The sequence below is a fragment of the Salarias fasciatus genome, chromosome 22, assembly GCF_902148845.1.
Source record: "Salarias fasciatus chromosome 22, fSalaFa1.1, whole genome shotgun sequence".
Classification (NCBI taxonomy): Eukaryota; Metazoa; Chordata; class Actinopteri; order Blenniiformes; family Blenniidae; genus Salarias; species Salarias fasciatus.
Genome location: NC_043765.1, coordinates 8,663,196 through 8,687,467, shown reverse-complemented (window position 1 = coordinate 8,687,467; position 24,272 = coordinate 8,663,196). Strand labels below are relative to the sequence as shown.

Below are 24,272 nucleotides of genomic sequence, written 5' to 3'. Positions count from 1 at the left end.
TTAAAAGACGTGTTTTCTTTTCAATCTGTTAAAATAACGTTTTGATACACACAGCCCTGCGCATGTGCAGTGCTCCGCGGAAGGATATACCGGATCACAGCATTAGAAGCCATAGACTCGGCCGCTGTGCGCCGGTATATCCTTCCGTGGAGCACTATGCTTGCGCAGGTCTGTGTGTATCAAAACGTTATTTAAACGGGTTAAAAAGAAAACACGTCTTTTAAAATGTTTTATAATCATTCGGATTTACTTCACATGCTAATACGCCGTCCCCTGGACCACTGGAAGGAGTATTTTGTCCACTTTCATCAGTCCGGCTCTGTTTCCTCTTCACCTCCAGCAGCTGAGCTAAGCTAACTACGATGCTAACAGCTGGGAGCCAGCCACTGGACGCAGAGAGACAATAAAGGTATGTATGATCTTGTCTCACTATAAAAATGACAGGGATAGGGCGTGGGTCCAAAATCTTCGGAGTATTCCTTTAATGTTATTCATGTTAAATCTCATTCAGCAATACTGTCCTAGAACACTATTTTCAGCTTAAACATGTTCGTTTAAAAATCCTCTGTAAGCAAGAAAGTAACAGGAGAAATGCAGAGGTTTTCACATACATCACATGTGCTCTGAACAGTGGCGTGTGCTGCCGACTGTAGGACATATTTTCTGTCTGTACGAGTTGAGGATTGATGACGTGCTTCTCTATCAGCGAACAAGAATCTAGTAAACCAGTAAAAGCACTTTTTTTTTTTTTTTGCTGGGGCCATCAGCTCTAGATAGCGCTTACGTTTAACGAGTGGGCAGGACAAAGACAGATCATAGCTGCAGCCCCTATTTCAAGCCTTTAGTGTGGGACTCAGTTTCCCATAGACTCTGTGGTAACAGCATGCCTTTTGGTTACAGAGACAAATATTTAGTGTTGAATCATTTTTAAGAATATCATAAAAGAAGAAAGATCATGAAGTCAAACTGTGGAGCACCAGCCAACTTCACAAGATCAGTATGTTACATATTTTAAGGTTATATTTGCATTATATTGCATTTCCTACGGCTGTGGTGAGCACATGCAGTAACCACGTTTCAGAAAAATTACTTTTTCCCCGTTCGGAGGGGTTGAAGAATTTTCAAAAGGTTGTATTTCCGCTCGTTTTCATGGTGACGGAGTGACATGGGTTCTACCTTGAGAGTTATTTTGAAAATATTTTTTTTCTCAGTGGCTCAGAGCGTCGTTTCCGTGTAAACAGACTTCGAAAACGTGATAAAGTTTTCCATCGTTGTGTAAATGTACTTCAATTTGCTTTCATGACGGCACTTTTATCGTTGAACTACAATATCTAAACAGATATTGTCAATGTGTTTTGATCATGTGGTCATGAGTGTAAAGTTAATGAGCTGAAAATGATCTTATTATAGATATTAAATATATATTCGACTCAAAAGTGGAGGAACGTCTTTTGGCCTCAACAACAACAAAAAAGAAAACAATGGAGTTCCCTCCTTTTTAGACATTTTACATGCTTTAAATGACTTTGATCCATTCGTACTTGAACTGAACGACACCAGCTTCTGTTTGAAGCTGACTACGATCTTCTCACCAAACAAACATGCACCAGGGTGGATGATGGCAGATTCACACCTTCACAACAACAGAGGATTCTCACCAGTCGTCGTTTTAATTGAACTAAACCTGCCAAGTGTGAAGATACTGTAACACTCCGGGTCCGGCTGATGCACTTCAACCTCTATTGCACCTGCTTTGACCATTTTTATTTTGTTTTCAACATCAATACATCTTTTCTCTTCTCATGCCATTCCGTCCTTTGATTCTCCTTCCTCATCTCATGGTGTGACTGTAAAAACAAATTTTCTGTTAAAAGACAACTTGTCAGATCCGGTTCAGACAAACAGCCCCAGTTATTCTGCAGGACCTCGAAACTCACAGGAAGTCACAGACTAATCAACACAACTGAGGAGGCAGCTTGCAGCCTCGCTCCACACTGATCCACCTCTGCAAACTCTGCTCTCATTGGCTCCGCTCTAATCCCTCAACAGACAGGAAAGATCTGATTTTTACACATTAAGAAATATGTGATTGTTGATGCTCTTCTCTTTTACGTTTCCCCTTTGCCTGCTGGTTTTCTCCAGCTTGTTTTGATAACTCAAACACTCTTTGTTCAGTTACTGAAAGTCCAAATCAGTGTGATGCTATCTGTTATTTCTGTGTTGGTCCTGGAATTAACTTTCTGCCTGTTGACAGTGAATCTAACTTTTCTACAATGTAGGCTGGTTTTCTACCAGGTTAGCCAAATAACAGAATTGTCAGCTGTTAACTTTGTTGTGGCTTTAGTAACAGCTGATGAGTTGCAAAGCTGCTGCAACTCTCTGTCCTCTCATCTTATCATCATCTCATTATCATTATTCTTCCTGTTGTCTTTACTTGAGCAGAGCTTTTTTTTTTAAAACATTTACAGTATTTTAGTGCATCTTCCTGATGCAAACAATACTCTTTCAAGTTACGAACCACTTTTAATTTTCAGTAACTGGTGAAGCAGTCCCATGCATGTTTTAAAAAAAGTGACCATTAACTTGTCAAAGAGTTGAAATAGCCACGTGTTTCAGGTGTGCTCTGGATTACTCAACATGCGCATAATATTTGCATAATGAATACTTTGTTCACTCTATGGAAGCAAGACTCCCTGCAGGAATAATCTAGTTGTCACATGTTCCATATGGAAAGTGGAATATTAACAGCATTCATGTCAACCTTTTAATTGAAGAATACCTCACTGTAATTACAGGCTATAATGGTGCCATTATGTTAATGTGAGCTCAGCTGCTGACATGTCATTTATAACTGTGTGCTTGTCCTTTGCTGCTGTGATTCTTTCTGCACTTCGGTTCAAAATATGGTTAGCCCTCTCTAATTTGCTCCTCCGTTCACTTAAGGAATGAAGGGCGCCGGTTTGAAATCACTGAAACATGTTCTGGGAAAGTCCTGGCGAGTCCTGAATACAGAATAATGTTAGTTCAGCCGACGGCGGCTGCCAGAATGCCCTTGAGGAAGGGCACATCAGCGTCATTAACCCCGACCTTAACCCCGCTCGCTCCTGTGGATCTGTTCACTGGCACCAACGCCCGCTTGTAGCCGGACCGAGCAGCTGCGGCTCAGAGGATAAAGCAGGTCGTCTTTTCATACCAAGGTTGGTTGTTCGATCCCCCGTCGCACGCTGTCCATATGTCAACGTGTCCATGTGCAGGAAACTGAAGGCCAGATCTCTCTCCGTCTCGATATGCGGGTGAACGTGACGCTTTAAAGCTTCGAGACTGGAGATGTGCTTTCATGTGACTATAAGAAGAAAGATTCTTTGAAAATGTCTTCGGTTGATCTTTCACAGCACGTACCTCCAAAGGGCACTAATTAAAATACTTTGAAACTGATATTTCAACTCTTCCTTTTCTGTTTTTTAAGAACTAGTAAGTATAATCCCCTTTTAGCTTCTGTGATAATATCATTACATCTGTCAGTCAGTCCAATCAAAATCAGATTAATTTTACAGTTTGTAGATACATAGTCTGCTCAATCCTCTTGTCACATTTTATAAAATAACGAGTCTTCAATATAATGTGTAATATGCACAAAAAAATGGCCCAACATTTAACTTCACTCATCACATTGTGAAATTTCTCAAATGGACATAATTTTCCAGTCATTAGATCGACACGCACAATGGACACCATCCTGATTGGTGACATTAATTTTAACTTTTTTGGTGCTTTCTCCCTCAGGTTAAAGCATGATAGAGGTAGCACAAAAAGAGATGTAGCTCTCTCATGGATTGAACAATTGAATTGAACAATTAAATGAAATAAAATGTACAAAAGTAAGACAAACCTCGAGAGCTGCCATCCACGAGGGGCTAAATCTTCTTGTATTTGTCATTTTTCTTCTTTTATCTTTAATTTCTTAGCTTTCAAACTTATTATTTAAACATTTTTCCCTTTTTTGACATGCAGGCACACTGCTGGTGTCACAGCGATCAGCGGGCCTGAGTGCTCTTTTAATTAAGGTCAGGTGGAACCAAAACACCTGAACATACCGTAAGTTCCATGTACTTCATCACTAGATGACGCAATCACAAAAGATAATAAGCAAATAAAGCCTAAATATGTGAGGATGCTGTGTGTTTTTTTCGTTAACCTTATTGATCGGACACAATAAATTCTTAAACCAGTGTGAATATAAAATAATTTCATCACATAATCTGTAACTTCCTGAGCAGGATGAGGAGATGAGAAAGACACAGAAACACGTATACAAAAGACATAAAGAACACATGGTCACTTGCTTGACAAATGACTAAACTTAATTCGAAAGATATGTCACAGACTGAAGAGTATATATGGACCCGACCCTCTGAGAAGTGGTGTATAAATACAGAAGAGGCACTTTGGATCTGAACTCAAGGCTGACGGCGCTTCTTCAGACTTCTTGCCTGAATGATTGACTATAAATCAAATGCAACCTTCAGTGTTTGCCGAGCACTGGGTAACCACGTTCCGCCTTTCTTCTTTTGTAAAGGTAAATTTGATTTAACCAGAGGCGTATAGGGTCTGTGACTGTATTAAACTCAAAAGGCAGAGTATCCACGAGAAGACCAACTCGTAAATACTCTGGACACGTTGAGCTGACAGAGCTGACGTACACGGACTAGCGAATAAAACCTCATCTGAGAGGTTCAGCTGAAATGTACATCATATTGTTTTACATGCAAAAAATAGTCAAAGCAAAGTTTTTCTTAATGTAGTTATTTTACTAAATTCATCCGCCCATCCCCCCTTCCTACATGCTTCACCAGTTTAAGAGAATCATTAAATCGGTGGTGTCAAGCTCATGTTGAAGGGTCACACGCAGCCTCATTTCTTCTTGAATACATGATCAGACTAATGACATTCGGACCCACAGAGACAAACACACACATCAACTAACAACGAGCCTAATGAATTTCAGCAGGAAATCAGAGCACCAGTCGATGACTCACCTGTGCAGGGAGAACATGCAAACTCCACAAAGAAACCACACAGGAATACTGCCAACACAGCCCTGGAAGATTTCTCAGTAAATTAATGAAAACTCCACTCCACAGAAAATAATCAAATACTTTAAATCACTTTTAAATTGCCTTCCCGAGGCTACCGCTAAAATGCTATTTAACAAACAAGCTCCGCAGCACACTCAAATCTCTCAAAAAAATGTTCTTCAAAACACACAACATGAGTCGGCCATGTTGAAATACATCAAGGAATGCAATAAAAGCACTGACTACAATCTTTGGTCTTTTAACCATCAGTTAACAGAAATAAAGCACAAATCATTAAAATCTTATCTTCACACGTTGAATCGGTTTAGTCTGCCGACACACTGATATAATTCTGCACGCAATTCTTTGCCCTCGCATTTTGCTACCAAAGCGTTGAGTACTGCAGCAGATGTAACATTCCTGACCGAAAGCTTTGGTTCTACTCATGAACAGAGTTCTGAAATTAACTGGAATTAATAGTTCTTCTGCACATGCAATAATGTTTGTTTTCAGAGTGTCATGGCTCCCAGTCCATAATTTTCTGGGACTTGGTAGGTTTAGAGTTGAGAATCAGATGTAACAACAATCCAGCTTTATCGTCTGTCCAAACGAATGTCCAAGTGCTCTTTGTTATGAATAAAGACTACATCGTTTTCAGTCTTCCTGCTGTTTCCGGGACATTTCAGAAAAAAACTTTTCTGAAACAAAATTGCAAAGATAAAGAATTTCGCAGTTTAAGGAATTGCAATAACATGAGACATCTTCATTGTCTTCCTCGCTTCCTCAACCATTTGCATTTCAGCTCCTTGGGTGTGAACATTGTCCCTGTGTAGAGGACTTTCTATCTATTATACATGCCAAGCCAAGTTTAATAAAACGATAGATCATTAAAGACTGAGTAAAAATAAATGATGCCTGAAAAAAAAAAAAAAAGGCACTTGTCTCAGCACCGGCGATATGGCCAGCCAAATCCAGGGTGGGAATTAAAGGCCTGGTGGCGGAGCGTTTGGCAGCTCGTCCAGCCCTGAAAGCACAGTAACCCTTCCTGGCAGCGGGTTTAGTGCGTAAATCCGGAGCTTCTCTCCACCTGTTTTATCAACGTGTGTCTCTCTGCAGGAAAACTGACGCTAAAAGCCTCACATGGAAACATCTTGTTGCTGTTTGTTGTGGGTACTCGGGTTTGATTGAGTGCGTCTTCCTGGATGTAGCGCAGAGAGACGAAGGTGTGGATGAGTCGACCTCTCCGGTTGCAGCTGCCAATGCTGCAGCCGTCAATCACGGCCGCTACATCCTTCACTAATTTGGAAAATCTCTGAAGTGTGTGCTCGTTTCTGCCGGCGCCAGTTAAACCGGCAGACAGACAAGATGAGGAGAAGCTATTTCCTCCCTTCTATGCCTGGAGGCTTTTATATTCCTGCCGTTTGTGTAACGTACTGCTGGCATGCTTTGTCATGCAGTTAAGAAATGACACTTATCCCTGATAGCAAATTAAAGATGAATGTAAGTAATGCAAACGTGACGTTATGTTTGACTCCTTCTCTGTGAAATAGATCCAGAAGTGATAATCCATCTATCCGTTTTTCTTCTCCGCCCACGTTGCTCAAGGTGAGAAGAGTGCGACTGGATAACATCACAGGGATAACACAGAGAGACAAACTACCACACATGGCTGATTCAGAGCAAATTAACTTCCCGAGCATGTCTTCAGACTGTGGAAGGCGGAATAAAGGCCTCGGCCCTGAATCAAACACAGTTCCTCTTGCTGTGAAGAGGCAAACTAATTCATATTTCAATTACATTTTCTTTATTAATCCCCTTGAGGAGTTCATTTGTTTGCATTTAACCCGTCCTATACATAGTTAACCTTCACTACACAGACTACACTGCATTGCCAAAGGTATTCGCTCGCCTGCCTTCACACACATATAGAAATATGAGTGAAATCTCATTCTTAAACCTCAGGATTTAATATGTCGGTCTGCCCTTTGCAGGTATAACGGCTCCAACACTTCTAGGAAAGCATTTCAAGAGGTTTTGGAGTGTGTCCATGGGAATTTTTCACCATTTGTGAGGTCAGACACTGATAACGGATGAGAAGGCCTGGCTCAAAGGCTCTGCCTTGATTCATCCCAAAGGTCTTCAGTGGGGCTGAGGCCAAGGCAGTCAAGCTGGATCGTCCAGGTCTTTATGGACCTTGTTTTGTGCTCTGGTCTTGTTGAAACAGGAAGGAGCAAACAGTCTGTAGCTGTTGACTCTGCGGAAGGTTCGCCACCTCTGTGCACCGAGTGCCTCAGCGCCCGCTGAATGGCTATTCCCAATCGCTTCCATTTTGTGTGATATATAGTGTGTGAGTGGTGTGATGGTGCAGTGCAGTGCTCAGGGACCAAAATTACAGAAGTTGTAATAACATGTTGCTCATTGTAATTTCCAGCTTTTCCAATATGATCCATTCAGTGTGAGTATTTATTTCATTTCCATCCCATTTTCGGTTTAAGACTTTGTGAAGGATTTAATCCAAAGTAGTTAAAGCTCTCAGAATGTTCATTATTTATTTGCTGGTTATGTAAGCCGTAAAAAAAAAAAAAAAAATACCCCGCTTCTGCGTATTTGTAACATGTGTTTGTGTGAAGCCCGTCTCACCTCTTATTCCCTCAGACAGGAAGTGTTTTTTTTTACTTGGCAGCTTGTATTTAGCGTGAATCTGAGCTGACATGGACGCGGTGGAACGAACAGCTGAGAGAACCCAGCGTGTTCTCATGGAGCTCGCTCCTTCCCTGTCTTCTCTCTTTCGCCTTTTGTTTATCCTCATTTTGCAGCATGAAATTTCAACTTGTTTATTCATCAGCCAAGCTGCTTAAATCACTCCTCTGAGATGTTTGCCAACAAAGTAAGCCAGAGTTCATCACAGCCAACATTTCTGTCATAATTTCCAGCAGAGATGGAGGTCAGCACAACACAGATCTGACTATTTATTCTCTAACATCACATACACACTATATTGTCACAATTTATTTAAGGAGCTCAGCGGTGTCACTGTTGAAGCAGGATGAAGAGTTTTTCAATAAAAATAGTGTATGATAAAGCAAAACTGTTCATTTGTTGTCACAAACCTTCCTAGATGCGCCACCCCCAGCTGACCCTTTCTCTTCAAAACTTCACCAAAACTTTTTATCCCATTGTGTGTGCTTCAGCCCACCGCTGCACTGTTTTGGTTCACCTCGCCAACTGTGAGTGTTTTCTGGCCTCGCACAGCAGCTGTTTCAAGAGAAAAAGCTCTGAAAACACAAAGTACGCTTCCTGCTCGGCTGCAAACAGCAGACGGTTCGAGTTAGAGAAGAGCATTTTGTTGTTAAAGACCTCTTCCCCCTGAGGAGTTCGGAGAAAAGAGCTGATCTAGAGTTTACACGGGTTGCTGGAAAACCACCTTCAACAAGAATGATAACGTTGCCTTTTGAAGTGGGAACGAGCAACTTCTCCCTAAAACATTATCTTCTCTCATATTTTTTCGTTGCTTTTTTTTATTTTAGGTTTTACCGAATTGAACCTAGAATTTGAAAACATTCTTTTAACAACCAACCTCTATTGTATCATATAGTCTAAAGAGAGCCTCCCTGGCTTTTTACAATTTCCTCCCGAAATGGAAGCCAGAACTTCCACCTGTCAGGCTCCTGTTTTTGTGGAACCAGCTTCCAGTTAAAGGAACAACACATGTTCTGTATAGAGCTGCTGTAGGTTGAGGTACTGGTTTCATGCTCCTCTCTTTTTGTCCTCGTCTACACTGATCCCTGCTTCTGGAATTGAAAGTTTCCTTTCTAATCGTATCGTTTTGAAATTTGTTGGACTCTCTTAACTGTCTTTTGACCCCAACTATTTTTCTTGTTGTTTTTCTCTCCGTTTTAATCACCTCTTCTGTCTTGTGAGCTAAACTGAATCAAATATTTACACTTTAATCCTAAAGTCCTTTTTGAGATTTGCTTTTTTGACTGAGTACAGTGTGTCCTTTACTCGTTCATTTATCCATTAAAGGCCTTGATTTCCTTTTTCTTGTCGACAGTCCAGTTAAGATGTACAGCAGTCCGATCAATAAGGTGCTACTTCACAGGCAAACTTCTGAAACTTCCTGTGTGTGTGTGTGTGTGTGTGTGTGTGTGTGTGTGTGTGTGTGTGTGTGTGTGTGTGTGTGTGTGTGTGTGTGTGTGTGTGTGTGTGTGTGTGTGTGCGTGTGCGTGTGCGTGTGTGTTGCAGAGCCCTACAGCCCAGCGGTGTGGGTGATGATGTTTGTGATGTGCCTGTCGGTGGTGGCTGTCACCGTCTTCATCTTCGAGTTCTTCAGCCCCGTGGGATACAACCGCAGCCTGCAGAGCGCCAAGAGTAAGAGACGGAGTCACTCCGGCGCCGGCACGCCAATCAACCCGCCGCCACTGCTCATTTCACAACATTATCACCAACTTGTCACTTTGTCAGTTATGTAAGCGAGGGGGGGCTGATTTGAGGAGGCTGCTTTGCTCAAATTATGCAAAGTATTCCTCTTTTTTTTTTCTCTCTCTTTTTTTTTCTCATAAGTCAAAACAATCACTCCGCACCCACAATCTGCTTTTTTTAGTTCTAATGAAGCAAGAGCCAGCGATGTGGTGGGGGCTGATTTTGACGTTTTTACAGTACTTGTCATTTGCTCATTCATTCCAGATATGTGCTCCCTGCTCGTGTGTGCAGCCGCATTCATTTCCAGTAATCATCTGGGAATGTTCTTCATTACCTCCTAATAAACTGACACAAGTGGCATTAAAATGAATTACAGCGACAGTCAGGTGTTTGTGCATCGCGGCTTGTCACTTCTGTTGCATTGTCTTTGCTAAAGCACCCTGTTCAGATCTTGTCTTTCATTTTTTTTTTATACAAAATCCACATATTTTTGGACTTTTTATGATGGTTGGGCAGGAACAGGTCTTATTCCTGACGGTGTTTGAAAACAAATCATATACAAAGCAATAAGTGGAGAGTGAAGGTCGTCACATATTAACCTCATTAGAACTGCAAGCGAGAGCATGTACCACTTGACCACAGTCTGGAAGATAATATAGCGTCATTTCCAGTGCCTCTCAAATTCGTGAAGTGTGTTTTTAACGTTTGATATAACAGTTTAGTTTTGATCGAAGAAGGTACGTTGTTTAGGTTGAGTAGACAAAATCACTTTAATCTTCCACATTTAAAATACAATATTTCCAGCTTTTACATCCTTTTTCTCTCTCTCTTTCTCCATCAATCACATTCGTACTTTACCTCTGGCACAAGATGGCTCACTGCGCAGAGAGGGATGTTACCCTCGTCTTTAACATTTAACAAGAAGCCACATTACTCCATCTGTCCTTTTTGTTCTTCCGTCTCCCGGCCTTCTCGCTCTTCACAGACCTCGCAGCTTAATGACTGTTCCTTCAAAACCAGAGAGTCTACTGCCAGGTTTAATAACTCCAGATCAGTCTTTTCTCAATCACGTTGAGCATTTAACTTCACTCACTTCTTTTAGTGTCGATGTTTGCTTCTTTCAAAGGTATGGACTGTGTACATTCATGAAAAATCCTTCTCAGTTTGTTTGCAACGTATTCCCATCCAACATTCCTTACTGTTAAGTAGTTATAATGAGTTTGACAGTGAGGTGACACCAGTGATCTGCCATTGCCTGACGGCATTTCTATCGGTGGAAGGACCTAAACACGAGCCATCTACTGAAAGGGTGACCCTGTCCTTCGTCCATTAGCTGAGTACTCGCAATTAGAATTGAAGGTCAGTGTGATTATCTCAGCAGAGCTCGAAGAGACCTTTTTCATGTCTGTAACAAGTGTTTATAAAGATTTACCAAGGTCACCATCAGGTTTCAGTGGGAAAATTAATGGTATTTCTTAACTGATGTCCTTCTATTTTCCTCCATTTTATATAGCTCCTTTATTTAGAGAAGCAATTCTATTAGATTGAGTTAATCATATTTAAGCCCATAAGTTCAGAGGAAGGAAACACTGGTTGGGTCACACGTCCACCACAGTTTTGCCAAATACGAGGTAAGATCATCATCAACATAACATGAAGTCCAGCAGGAATTTGGCTCAAAATAAAAGCCCAAAACATCTCAGCTTAGTGGCCAATAACATTAAACTCACTAAGTATCTACAGTATGGAATGCATCATCCTCACATCCACAGACCAGTTCCTGTCACCACCCGTTGTAACAGTGACTGGTTGTTAGAGCGCAGCACCACGGAGCTGCTGATTCTCCCACCAGCACTCAGGTTCAATCAGAGGAACACAAACATCTGTGAGAAGTGCTTAAAAGTCCTGGTTCCACCTCTGGGCTTTGAGAAAAAGAACAGCACGGAAGAGTACCAACACCATGGATGAGGAATCCGAGACAGACTTTCAACAAACAAAACGTCCCAGCGCCGTTCAAGGCCAGGAACACTCTGGGATAGAAATTGGTACATCCCAAAGACCAAACACTAAACTTTGAGAAAAGGATAAAATCAAAAATAACAGCATCGCAACAAAGACTTGAAAAACAAGGAACCATAAAGAAATAAAGTGGAAAAATCTGTCAGCAGATAAAAACACCGAGGCCAACAACAAAAAAAACATTTCAAAACTTTCATTTCATCCCATTCCAGCTGCCAGAAGCTTGAGGGCAGGAACTTCCACTGAACCATCAATCTGTCTTCTTCACCTTATCCATACAAGTCTTTGTAATTCAAGATTTACAGGTGTTGTTCTTCTTATTAATTTTTTTAATCTTCTAAAGCCTCCCTGAACCTACTCTGTCTCTGCGGCTCTTTCAGAGACTGGAGGGTCAAAGTTCACCATCGGTAAATCTGTTTGGCTGCTTTGGGCGCTGGTCTTCAACAACTCTGTGCCTGTGGAGAATCCAAGAGGAACCACCAGCAAGATCATGGTAAAGCGTTTGCTCGGCTCTCAGAGCCTGTTTGCTCACTTGCCCGTTTGCTGTTTGCTTATTTTTCTTCACTGAGTTTATATGAATTGATTTTTCTGTATCAAAACATGTTGTATGCTTGTGCAGGTACTTCCTCTTTTTCTTTCAACAGTTAACGCAACACTCTGTGCTGTTGTTAGTCAGTCTTTTATACAGTATATCTGTCTTAATGATGAGTTCATCAGTTGGGCTTTCAGAACTCTGTGGGTCAACCACAGATTCACTGTTTGTCATAACCATGGACCAACGCCAACAAGGAAGAGCAGCTGAAATAAACCACCAACATACAGACAGCAGAGGACAGGTGTCAGAAAGGAAAGCCAGCATTTATTATGTTGCTTACAGTGGTTCATCCTTCATGCAACTGTCAAGAGGACTGAGATATTTAGCAGTTAAAAAGACACTCATCCAAGAGAAATGGGAGTTTAGGAAACAATGACCATTTCGTTTGGCTTACACTGAAGCAAGCTCTTATCTAACAACAAAGCAGAGAGAGGCAGCAATGCTGCTTTCTTCATCATTGCTGCCAATGGCAGATTCTTAGCTGGAGTCCACTACTCCGATTATTACAAACAAGGTGTTATTTAAAGGTTAATATAATTTAATATAATAATTTAAAGGTTCCAAATGCTCCACAGATTCTACAGGGACTTTAAAAAGGGATGTTTTAGTCTGACGTGAAAAGACCTCCTTGATCAATCTCAGATAAAAGACTGCAAAGAAACATATTTTATGATGTTGAAATGCAAATATTTTTTGTTTAACCACATTACTGGAACTCACAAGATGACAAGAAAAAAACCTAGTTAGAGTAAAGAGCCACATGAGGTGAAGAGCTCAAGGTGTTGACTGTCGACCCAAGTGCTTTTCTCCAAAACCCCAATCAGCTCAAGTACTCATTAGCGGCTCAATAAGCTTCACAAAAAAGAAGGTCAGACGAGAGGAGAGGAGGATTATTTTTTACTTTTTCTCTCCGTAAATGTTGTTTTCATCTAAACTGGGAAGTTTGCTGCGAGTCTCTCAGTGATGAATTCAAAGCATAATTGATCATTTACTAAATCCAATTACATTTAAGTGTGACAAAAATCCTGCGAAGGTGCAACAGTGTGTTTAAGTTTTCCCCTGTTAAACCACCACTGCTTCTAATCCGATCCACTTTCATCGCGCTCGCCGGCGAACAGATCTTTGGAGACGAGCACAGCTAATCACAAGCAGCAGTTACAAGATGAGCCCAATTTTTATTGGAGGTTTAGTAATGAAACTACATTTATTCATCCATTCATTTTTAATATCTGCCGCAGCCTATCCAGCGTCTGTCAGCCTCCACTTGACGGGTAATTGACAACAATGTTTTATTGATATTAAATATCAAAAATTTAATAGGTTTCACTAAAGGTATAAAGGTCTTAAAGCTCACCAGGGAGACAGTGCAGTCCTTCATCTCCTCCATCCAGGATTTTTTTTTTTTTTTCTTTGTAATACTCCTCAGTTTCCAGAGCTGAGACTGTAAATTTTTCATCGTTTTCATTAAGAAAATTATGCAAATCAACTTTTGGCACAAACACACAGTGCTGTGGAAGTAAATAGCCTCGTTCATCACCGGCTGCAAGTGCAAATGTAACGTTAAGGCTAATCCACATCTCGGAGTTGGTGCCTGGCTGAATGTCAACAGCAGTGCAGCACCTTCCAGTAAAATAAACAACACACGAGTCCAAGTGTCTCAAAACAAAGCTCTCAAACAGGCTTTCAAGGGATCTTCAGACACCCTGTGACTGTTATTTAGGGTTTCTTGAAGTTACTCTATGATAATTGTATTCAGCTCATTTACTCATGAAGCAAAAAAACAACATTAACAATAGATAAATGTCCTGCTCTGACAATAATCCCTTTATTGACAAAGGTGCCACGATTTTTAACTTCTATATTTCTTTTTTTTTTTTTTAGCTTAATCTAATTAAATGTTATGCTAATTAAAGGATGACAATCACATAATTCTTGATTTAATAGTTTTGCTGAAGTCATAGGTCCTGTTTACACAACTTTAGCAAATGAAAATTTAAAACTTTCTCTTTGTTCATATATGTTGGGGTCTCAGAAAAGGTTTTTGAAAACAGACTCGAGTGCAAACTTTCTTGAATGTACTGCTCTCCGTTTCTGTGTGAACAGGAAAAACACAACATGGCTGAAAAGTGCAGAACATTGGCTCTACATAGTCATTATAAATGGTTTTTTTTAATTATTATTATTATTTCATTTTATTTATTTATTTATTTATTTTTTTTTTGTCTTGGTAAAGCTTTTAGCCTTGCTATTTAATTTTACATTTCTGGTAAATTGCATGTTTTTCTGTTGCTAAATTTTGACACTCACGTCACGAAAATCTTGAAAAAGACACGACAGTGAGCCGTGGAGTTGCTCTTCAGTGTCACAGTAAATCCTCTGATGTATATGCTTTTCCCATCACAGCCATTTTTCCAAATGTTTGCAGCGGAAGATAACACACTTAGCGGAGCACAGCTGCTCGCCCCATTAAGAGAAAATATTAATTTCTGACAAGAGGATGTGGCAAATAACCAGTCAGCTAGCAGTGGGGCAAAAAGGCAATCAGCTCCACTTGGCATCTGATTCGTGCCATCTGCTATTCCTGCTAAATGCTTTCAGAGTACATATTGTCTTTTAAGACGCGGTGGGTGATCCCCTTTTACAGCCCCTGGAGCTCAATGTTATCAAATGCGAGCACGTCACCTTAAAATGGAGAGTAGCAATAAATACAAGCAACAGAGACAGATTTCTTTCTTCCCCACAATGAAGCCATTAGATAGTGCCAAGGATTATATAGACTGGTTATTATCTTACAATATTTTGTGTGTGTGTGTGTGTGTGTGTGTGTGTGTGTGTGTGTGTGTGTGTGTGTGTGTGTGTGTGTGCGTGTGCATGTGTGTCTTTCTGGCTTTGGGTAGTTTTATCCCTGCATATATCATCCATCCCCTTCATATTTATCTCTATATTTTCGCCATCTTGCCAGTCCTCCTGCAAAATAGTGCTTAAATTTAAAAACACTAACTTATGTCAGGTCAACATTGACGACTCTAAATACCTAAAGTATAAATTTTAAGTCTAATTCATTCAGTTTATGAAACATGTGAATTAACAACAATATGGTAAATAACCTATTACATCTGGAATTGATTAACCTTCATTTTTCACGCTGTTTCAGAATTGACCTTGTCCTGTTATTGTCAGGAGGAACATTTTAACGCTTCACTATTGTCCCACATTGTGGCGTTTAGTGTTTAAGAAACTGGGATTTAGATGCAGAATGCTAAATTCTTAATCCCAGCTTTGCAGTCACATTGTTCTAGTGTTCATTTTCACAATGAGAATATCCTTTAAAAATTTGTTTTGAACTCTTTAAACCAGTTTTCTGTGTGATAAATGCACCAGAGTTGAAAATATGCTATTGTGGGACAGGATGAGCTCTTATAAAGTGTAAATACACTTGACACAGGAGTGTGGTTGAATCGTTAAACTTTGTTGCTGCCAGATTGCAAAGATAAATATGTGTAGTGTGCCAGGTCTGCTCAGATTTAATTGAAAAACTGTATATTTAGTGTATTGATGTGTCCCTTTTTATTTACACCCACTAAAAGCAGTGAAAAGACACATGCAATGACATTTTTAGAGGCTAAAGTGCTTCGCTGACAAATATGACTCCAACCTGCAGGCAGGACACAGTTTCCAGCTGCTGGTTAGCACAGAAACGTCAAAATGTGAAATTGGTGTCACTGGAATCCTGAAACACTTTCACACCTGTCAGGCGCAGCCGGCATTGATCTTCCTCCACTGCACTCCTGCTGCAGGTGCTGGTTTGGGCCTTCTTCGCTGTCATCTTCCTGGCCTCCTACACTGCCAACCTGGCTGCCTTCATGATCCAGGAGGAGTACATCGACACGGTGTCTGGCCTGTCAGACAAGAAGGTACGAGGAGGGCCGCGTGCATTTATGAACGGCTGAACTTACACGATAGTCTGTCGGCATGGCAAACATTGTTTCTAATAAATTTCCAGTGAAGAATTGTCAAAAAAGGAATTAAGACTAGAACTTCCTGTTCTTGTTGTTGCTTTGTGCTGGCTCTCTATTGTCATTGTCCTCCTGTTGCACAGACTTCTGTAGCGGCTCTTCCCGCTCATCTCCTTCACTTTAACCGCCTCTCTTTACCTTCCCCTCTCCCCTCATATCACTGTAATCTCTACCCGCCTGTTTCCCGCGCAGTTCCAGCAGCCCACGGAGCAGTACCCGCCGCTGCGCTTCGGCACGGTCCCGAACGGCAGCACCGAGGAGAACATCCGCGCCAACTATCCCAACATGCATCAGTACATGATCCGCAACAACCAGAAGGGCGTGGAGGAGGCCATTGATAACCTGAAGACGGGGTAGGTCCTGATGGGCGATGGAACCCTACAACATCCTGTGAATAACAAATCGCCTTCACCAAGTAACAGTCGCAGCCTGAAGCCCTGCCCGCCTTTCTGCTCCTGCTATCTGGAGAACAGCTGCGAACACTTCAGTCTCTCACCTTGTTGCTTTTTAACTGATAATTACAGCCAAATAACAGTTCAGTGTTCAACTATTAGCAAGTAAAACAAAGTAGAAACCTTCTGAAATGTCATCTTGAATAATCGGCCCAAAATGCACCGTAATGACATAAATTACATAAAAGAATAAACTGAAAACTATAAAACCAGGGTGCCTTTTAAGTGTCAGAGGTGGTGCTAAAGCACAGAAGGTGGAGTTGATGAACCGATTCAAGGAAGCCTGTTTAATCAGAACTATCATCAATGTTAATGGCTCCACTTGTACTTTTAATGAGCATTTCCTGCAGTGCTCGAGGATAGGTGCAGCATGGCAGAAGAAATAAAATCACCTGTGTGTCTGTCGGGGTTTGACTATAAAGAGGAATCCACAACAAATGGGAGTGAACCTATATGAAAAGGGAAGCAATTTCAAAGATTAGATCAGGTTAAACAAAAAGAAAATTGGTGTGATGAAGTGCTGAGCTGTAATGCTGAAGAGATTTAGAGTGGAACACAATGTGCTCCCACAAAAAAATCCCAGCAGGTGCAGGTTTTCAGCTGCACCGAGGCATTCAGCCATTTCATCTAAATCAAATCCAAACTCCAAACACTGAAACAGGTGTCCTTTTAGCATCACAGGAACGCCATCGGGGCCACGGCGGCTACTGATCTGTTAGCACTAAAATGCAACAGGCAATCAGACTTTGTCATGATACGCTCAGAGTACAAACAGATATGTGATAATAGAATCTGTTAAATGAATAAATGAGAGGACAACAGTGAGAGACAGAGCAGATGTGTCCATGCAGGCACCATGTTCCTGGCGTGATTTGGATCCATTTATCTTTCATCCCAAATGTGTTATTTTGAATAATTTGATGTTTTCACCATCATCATTTTTAAAAATGATGGTCCTAAAAACTGTGTGATAACACTGATATTATCCCCTAAAAGAAGTGATGTTGCAAGCATAAGCTATGAAAGTATTTGCACATGAAAACAGATCTAGCAGCAGCACCTTTAGACTTCGATGGGACATCACATTAATCGAAAAGCAGGCAAAATCAAAAACTTCGAGGTGTCAGACACTCTTCAAGGCCTTCAGCCATTCCTTTCCCTCCACACTCTTCCCCTGAGTTACTGGTGCTGCTTGTTTGTTGGTCCGATTCTGTAAGCATCCAGAAATAAAGATGAAATGAAGGCAGAGTGCAGATGGAAGGCCTTGTGTGTATCCATGAGGGTATCCGACATCAAGCATGAATGAGCCTTGAAAGGCAGTCTTTAAAACAGGCATCAGAAGCACCGACTGTGAACTTTCCATTTGTTCTTATTGGCTGAAGGAGAACAGAGAACATATATGTTGCAGTTATAATCAGTCTGGAAAGGCAATGTGAGGATTCATTGCAGCCACACTTCGACTGTATGTCTGCTCACTCTTTTGTTGAATTAAAAAAAACAGCTTCCTGCACGTCCTTCCAAACACTCAAGTTAGTTAAATCAGCACATTTTTGACAGTGGCCTCTACTATGAAGGGTTCCCACCCTTGCTCTTCTTTTTATATATATTTTATCTCCAACTTGTGGCAGTGTTTTCGTCTTGACTTGGTTCAATTACCGGACCCCCTTCGCCTGACTCAACCTGTTAGCGCATTGATCTCCATTGCCTCGGGAGCCTCGGCTGCTGTAGCCTGCGCAGCCCCATAAGGATCATGGCTGTTAAACGAAGCAGGAGGAGAAAGAGGGGCTTTTAAATTATACATGTTCACAGCAGCCGCAGTGCGGCGCGAGAATGGCGCCATGGCCGCCTCGGTTCGGCTCTCAAGCGTCTCTCGTGCTCGTCGGGGTGGAGGGTTATTATCTGCCCTGGGGAGTGCAAAACGCCTGCGGCACTTACTATAAAATATACACTCGCACGCCATGAAATTTGAAGTGTGGGGGCTGCAAAGTGGAGTGATGTTAGTCGATGCAGATGAAGGTTTGATGCGACGAGCGCACACACACCAAACACATTTCACCAGTACGATCCTTTGACAGCTTCCTCCCACTCTCCCACCCTGACCTCAGCTAGAGGTCAAATCACACACATGTCGACTGGCAGTCAGGCCACTCCGGAGGCGGCCGTTATTGTTAGTGTCCATCTCCGTGTACATGTGCAGCAGCAATGTTTCCGGGGAGACGGAGCCCGAGCATTTTCAAAAAGTTCCACCTTGGAAGCCATTTTCAGTGGCTACAGGCCCGAAATGCAACTTTCCATTGTCGATTGTAAACAGGGCCTGAGCCTCCGTAAGTGGAGTAAGCTATCAGCAAAGAGAATAAAAGATGAGCAAACTTGATTTTTACATCCAGATATTTTCTGAAAACTGTAAATTCTTCCCCAACTGTGAATCCAAACCCGAATCCAGTCAGACTTTACAACTTTCTGAACAAGTATTGATTTAACCTACAGTGTATGGACGTTTCTTTGTCTTGACAAGGTGACCATTTGAGTAGATGAAGACTTTTGAACGTGAAAGACAAATTTACACACACACACACACACACACACACGCCTCATTTAGTGCATTCTCGCTAATTCAAATGTCTCCTGAACCAAACTCAAGCATTGCCATGACTAAGCTTATTTTTCCCTCATTATAGTCGTTAAAACACACGTTCTCACTCAAACTCACACACACACACACACACACACACACACACACACACACACACACACGTACACTACTTATTCTGCAGTCGGATAGATTTGTTGTAGCGTGGAATTAAAACAGCGATGATGCATTTCTTTTTATTACGCTTTTTTTCCCCCCCCCCTAACATTATTTTGTGTCTCTGCCTTTCTCGTTAATAAACGCCTCGTCTCTTTTATTATGTACTGTTTGTCTTCCTTTCCACGTCTCCCTCTCCGCCTCTCATGGCAGCAGCATTTTTGCAGAGAAACATTAGTTTGTGCTGTCGGAGCGAAGACCTGTGAAGATTCCTGTTTGATTTCACTATCAGAGCAGCAACTATCATCACCTCTCCAGTCAGCTTCTCTCCTCCTCCTTCCAACTTCCTCTGCCTCTTTGTAATTCTTTCTTATGTCTCCTATTTGGCCTTAACCTCCCCCCTCATTAACTCCTGCTCCCAGCTCATCAACTTTAGCTTCTGCTTTGCTCTTCCTCCTTCCTCCCTGCAGTCGTTATCTCCTTTTTCTCCGCCGCCACTCTCCTCCGGTCCTCCTGCCCTGCGTTCACTCCCCGTCAGATCTTTCTCTCCTTTCTAACCTTCCGCTGAGCTCCCTCTCTTTAGCAGAAATACTCCGGCTTTATTCTGCGGCTCCCAGAGCGAGAGTATAAATTAATGTGAGGTAAAAGAGCAGGTGTAGTGGCAAATCTATCATCAGTTCCTCAGATGTACATCATCAATCTGAGCAGAGCTGCTACAGTGAGTCCATTAGTCCGTGATGAACTGGTGTAATTCTCGTTTTATGTACAGCACAGACTGTCTTCTCCGCTCGTACACCCCAGCATATTATACTCACTTTTTTAAAAGAAGCAGAAGTTCCTGAGAATTCAAAATAAAAGTGCTGAACTGTTTGGTCGGTCGGTTGTTTGGTTGTTTGGTTTTAATTTTTTCCGTCAGGGAATGAGAGGTTTAAGAGCAGGAAAGTTCCTAAATGTGTCTGACTTGATTTCATTGCTGTTTTGATATTATTTTATTGATTTTTTTTTTTTTTTTTGAGATTCTCAAACAGGAGTTTATTGTTGTGATTTTTAGAATATAAATCCACATGCAGTACTCCAGCAGTGAGGAGGATCATGTTTTATTCTTTCTTTTACTAAGTTGTGATCACCTATCTGACATAATCCTCAGTTATTAGGAAAAAATCGCTCATGCCAAATTTTCACATCACACACTCGCTGCTTTAACTCGAAGAATCAAGATGTAAATGTTGTAAGCAAAGTCACCAAACGGCTTCATCAATTCAGCAAAAGAAACAGTTTTACTTTAATATGGTCTCAAAAATAGTCCAAACTGATACATCTGGAGCCATCGAAAGGTGGATTTTCTTACATTCATGTTCCCATGCAAGTGAATAAAACATGAACATCTAGTTTTTGGTTTCATTCTGTGTGTTTAATATGCTGTACTGCTTCAAAAACAGTGTTTATAATTTTCTTGTGGCGACATTGTTAGTAAAGCATGTTTGTGCCAGTGATTTTGTTTTTTGTTTTCACGCCACCCAGAAAGAAGAGCTTGTATTTCCTGTCTTGTCTTTACAGAACACTGTCGTCTGTGGTTTACCCATCATTCCTGTCATTTGGTCGACTCGTTTCACTCCCTTTGTTGTCGTTTAGCTTCAGGTCAGTGGTCTCCTTTCCCTCATTGTCATTTTCGTCTTTGGTTTTTGCCCTGCAGGAAGCTGGATGCCTTCATTTATGATGCCGCAGTGCTGAACTATATGGCCAGGAAGGACGAGGGCTGCAAGGTAAAAGGAAAAAAAAAAAGATGTCTGTCATTTTGCAGCTCTGCACAGTGACACACTCACACACAGCAGAAGCCTCTGCTTAGGTCCCTTCACCCTGCAGCGACTGTGTGCATGAAAACAAAAAGAGTGCACTCACTCCGTTCTTGTCGGAAACACAACAAGCATGCTCAATGAACATTTCTACAAGAACTACGTCTGTGTTAAATAAATCAAATGTATCCAATGCATTTATGTGTCCCCCGTGGCCGGTAGCTAGTTAATATTGTCATTTTTGGACAGTGGTGGTGTTGATTTATTTATAACTTTGTAGTTGATACAGCTCCCGCAGCGAGAATGAAAATCCTGCCCAGTGATCATTTGTAATAAGGTCTGTGGGAGGCCCTGAGCTCCCAGCAGCCCCGCACAACAGCCACTGCTGCAGTAATTATTACAGCTGATGTGGATCTATATTAATTCCTCCACTGAAACAATATCCCACTCTTCAGCTCAGGGATTTTCCGGGATGCCGATATTAGAGCTCAGCCAAACACATTAATACGACAGTAGACAACAAAAAACACACACACAAACACACACACAGTTGAAATGAAACTAATTTCCATTTGCTCGTTGCCATCTGCTTCTCTGTGTCTGACTCTCCCTGTGGATTAATGTGTTTCTGTGGTTCAATGGAGATACAGATGCTGATGCGCATGTGTTTGTTTCTGAAAAGGTAATGACAATCGGCTCCGGTAAAGTGTTTGCCACGACGGGCTACGGAATTGCTCTGAACAAGAACTCCCGCTGGAAACGCCCTCTGGACTTGGCTCTGCTGCAATTGGTCGGAGACGGTGAGACAAAGAGGGGAGGAGGGCGGCGTGGGATGGAAGCGGGGGGCCGTTCTCTCTTTCATTACCTGCTGGATATCTAACTGAGCATTCGTTCAGCTTGCCACAGCCTTCAGGGACTTTGACCTCACCATAAATACAAATAAAATAGTAGTTCTGCATCAGCCGGTTCAGAGGACCTCTCATATCAAACATCCAAACCTGGTCGATGGTTTCTGACTCACACTTTTTACTATTTCAATTAACTCGGCTGCACGCTGCTGTGGAGCGTAAGTATCAATTGCGAAGGTTGCAAGAGTCAATGCACCTTTGACAGACGACACACGCATGTGTGAAGCAAATAGGACTTCTGTCTGGAGACCAACAAGTGCCTCTGAAAGCCGCTGCACCTCGAGTGGGAAAGCACAGTGTTAGTCCTTTATATAAAGCCTCACAGTCTTCATGCAGTTGCAGTTATGACCACGCTACCTGCATGCCAGAACAGCAGCTACTAGAAAGGATCTTCTGTGGCTACAGCAAGTGAAGAATTCCCAGGACAGTCAGGGGAAAAAAAGGAAAAAAAAGCCTTTGAGACACTCTGAGAGCAGCTCTGGAGGCGTTTTACTCTCACTGCTGGGAAGAATCAGCACTGGACCGGTTCAAATGACCCTCTGCTGTACGCTCAGGAAGCTCACCGTGTCACTGCGGCAGAACAGAAACAGGCTGGCCAGTCATGGGAGACGGTGTTCCCTCTTCCTGTAGTGAAAATAATGAAGCAGAATGTACGTGTTGACCAGCGGGTGGGTCCGTCCCCGAGTCCGTCCCAGAAAATCACACCCTGATTCAGCTGAAAGAGGAGAAAGTCACAGAAAGTTTGGAAGAGGAAGAGACACTGAACAACAAAGAACTTGAGAAAGGTAATCGGGAAGCCGGTGACAGGTGAGGATGGAGAGCAGGGCGATGCGGTGGATGAGGGTCAGGACAGAAATGAAAGAGGAAGCAGGTTATGAGAACATGAAGAGAAAGATCAATAGAGGAGTTTGAAGGGAGAGAGCGGAAAAGGGAAAAGGAAGGGAGGTGTGATCCCTGTAAAGCTGTCGGATAACACACACACACACACACACACACACACACACATTTCCGCTTTATCTTTGTTCTGCAGAACATCGCATATTCCCTGTCAACTCACTTTGATTATGAACACATCGGACTCTCACAGCTCACCGATTTAATTTTCTTTATATTTCTCTTGATTTTGATCTTGTATCGTTGCAATTCCGCACAACAGCACTGTCACAAGTTGCTGAGTAGTGAGAGTTTGACTCTTTATTCATGCTGACTCTGCCCTCTAGTGGTTGTCGTGATCATGACAGGAGCAGTGAAGAGAGACAAAAACAGTTACATCCTGTTGGACCGAGACTGAGCCAAACGTCCCTGTGCTGGAACTGGGTTTTCTTTTCTCAGCACATGAATGGTCAGACACCAGACCGTCTCCTCGGGGGACCAATTTATCCCATTTTCAATTAGTGAGTGGGAGACGGCGCCGCCTGTGACGGCAGCGCCTGGTGGTGATGGTGGTTGTTGGGGAGAACCCACTAGCGGCCAACTCCAAATGGATGCTGACTGTTGGAGCTGAGCGGCGTCGTGCACAGTGACACGTTGGGCTCCTCAGATCATTGAATGCAGTTACGAAGCACTTGATGTGAGAAATTAAAAGAAAAGCTGTGTTCACACAGCTGGCTCAGTTGCTCAAGCAGTCTGTCTTTCAATCAGAAGGTTGCAGGTTAGATCCCTAGTCTCTTAAAGTGTGTGTGTGTGTGTGTGTGTGTGTGTGTGTGTGTGTGTGTGTGTGGTTGACAATGGAAAGCACTTTGGATAGAATCCCATAGGTCTGAAATTATGCATAGTAACGGTGGACTAATGTCAAATACTCGGAGCCAGTGTGATGCAAATGACTGAAAACTGATTGCTTTTCATGTCACAGCTCAAGAACACGTTACTTAACAGCACAGCGGGAAACCACTCAATCAATCATTATTTATAGAGCACTTTTCATACATTAAATTGCAGCACAAAGCACAGCGGCCTCTCTTTCACTCATACAGGGACATACAGTCCTGGTCCACCCCCCCCGCCCCCCATTCCCATTGAAGTCATAAAATGGTTCTTATTGTTCACAACCCACATGTACAGACGGGGAGAAGGCAAAAATAAAATCAAGGTAGCAAGAGAAGCAAAGCATGAAGGGAAAAGTGTACTGCCATATGCTGATGGAGCTGACATGGAAGAAAACAAGGCTCATCTCACAGTTTTATACATCACGGGAGATTTGGGTGAAATTGGAGGAGATGGTGAAAACGAAATGAAATAAGAGGAAA

The 24,272-nt window shown here is 42.0% G+C and overlaps 1 protein-coding gene across 1 annotated transcript in view; it reads left to right on the top strand.

Annotated features, from left to right (window-relative positions):
• grin2da (glutamate receptor, ionotropic, N-methyl D-aspartate 2D, a) overlaps nucleotides 1–24,272 on the top strand; it is a 141,677-nt gene that overhangs the window by 101,003 nt on the left and 16,402 nt on the right. Inside the window, exons 10-15 of the mRNA XM_030119989.1 lie at nucleotides 9,321–9,446; nucleotides 11,897–12,009; nucleotides 15,909–16,025; nucleotides 16,320–16,480; nucleotides 21,019–21,088; nucleotides 21,801–21,918. Coding sequence (XP_029975849.1) covers nucleotides 9,321–9,446; nucleotides 11,897–12,009; nucleotides 15,909–16,025; nucleotides 16,320–16,480; nucleotides 21,019–21,088; nucleotides 21,801–21,918 — 705 coding nt within the window. The remainder of the gene's footprint in view (nucleotides 1–9,320; nucleotides 9,447–11,896; nucleotides 12,010–15,908; nucleotides 16,026–16,319; nucleotides 16,481–21,018; nucleotides 21,089–21,800; nucleotides 21,919–24,272) is intronic.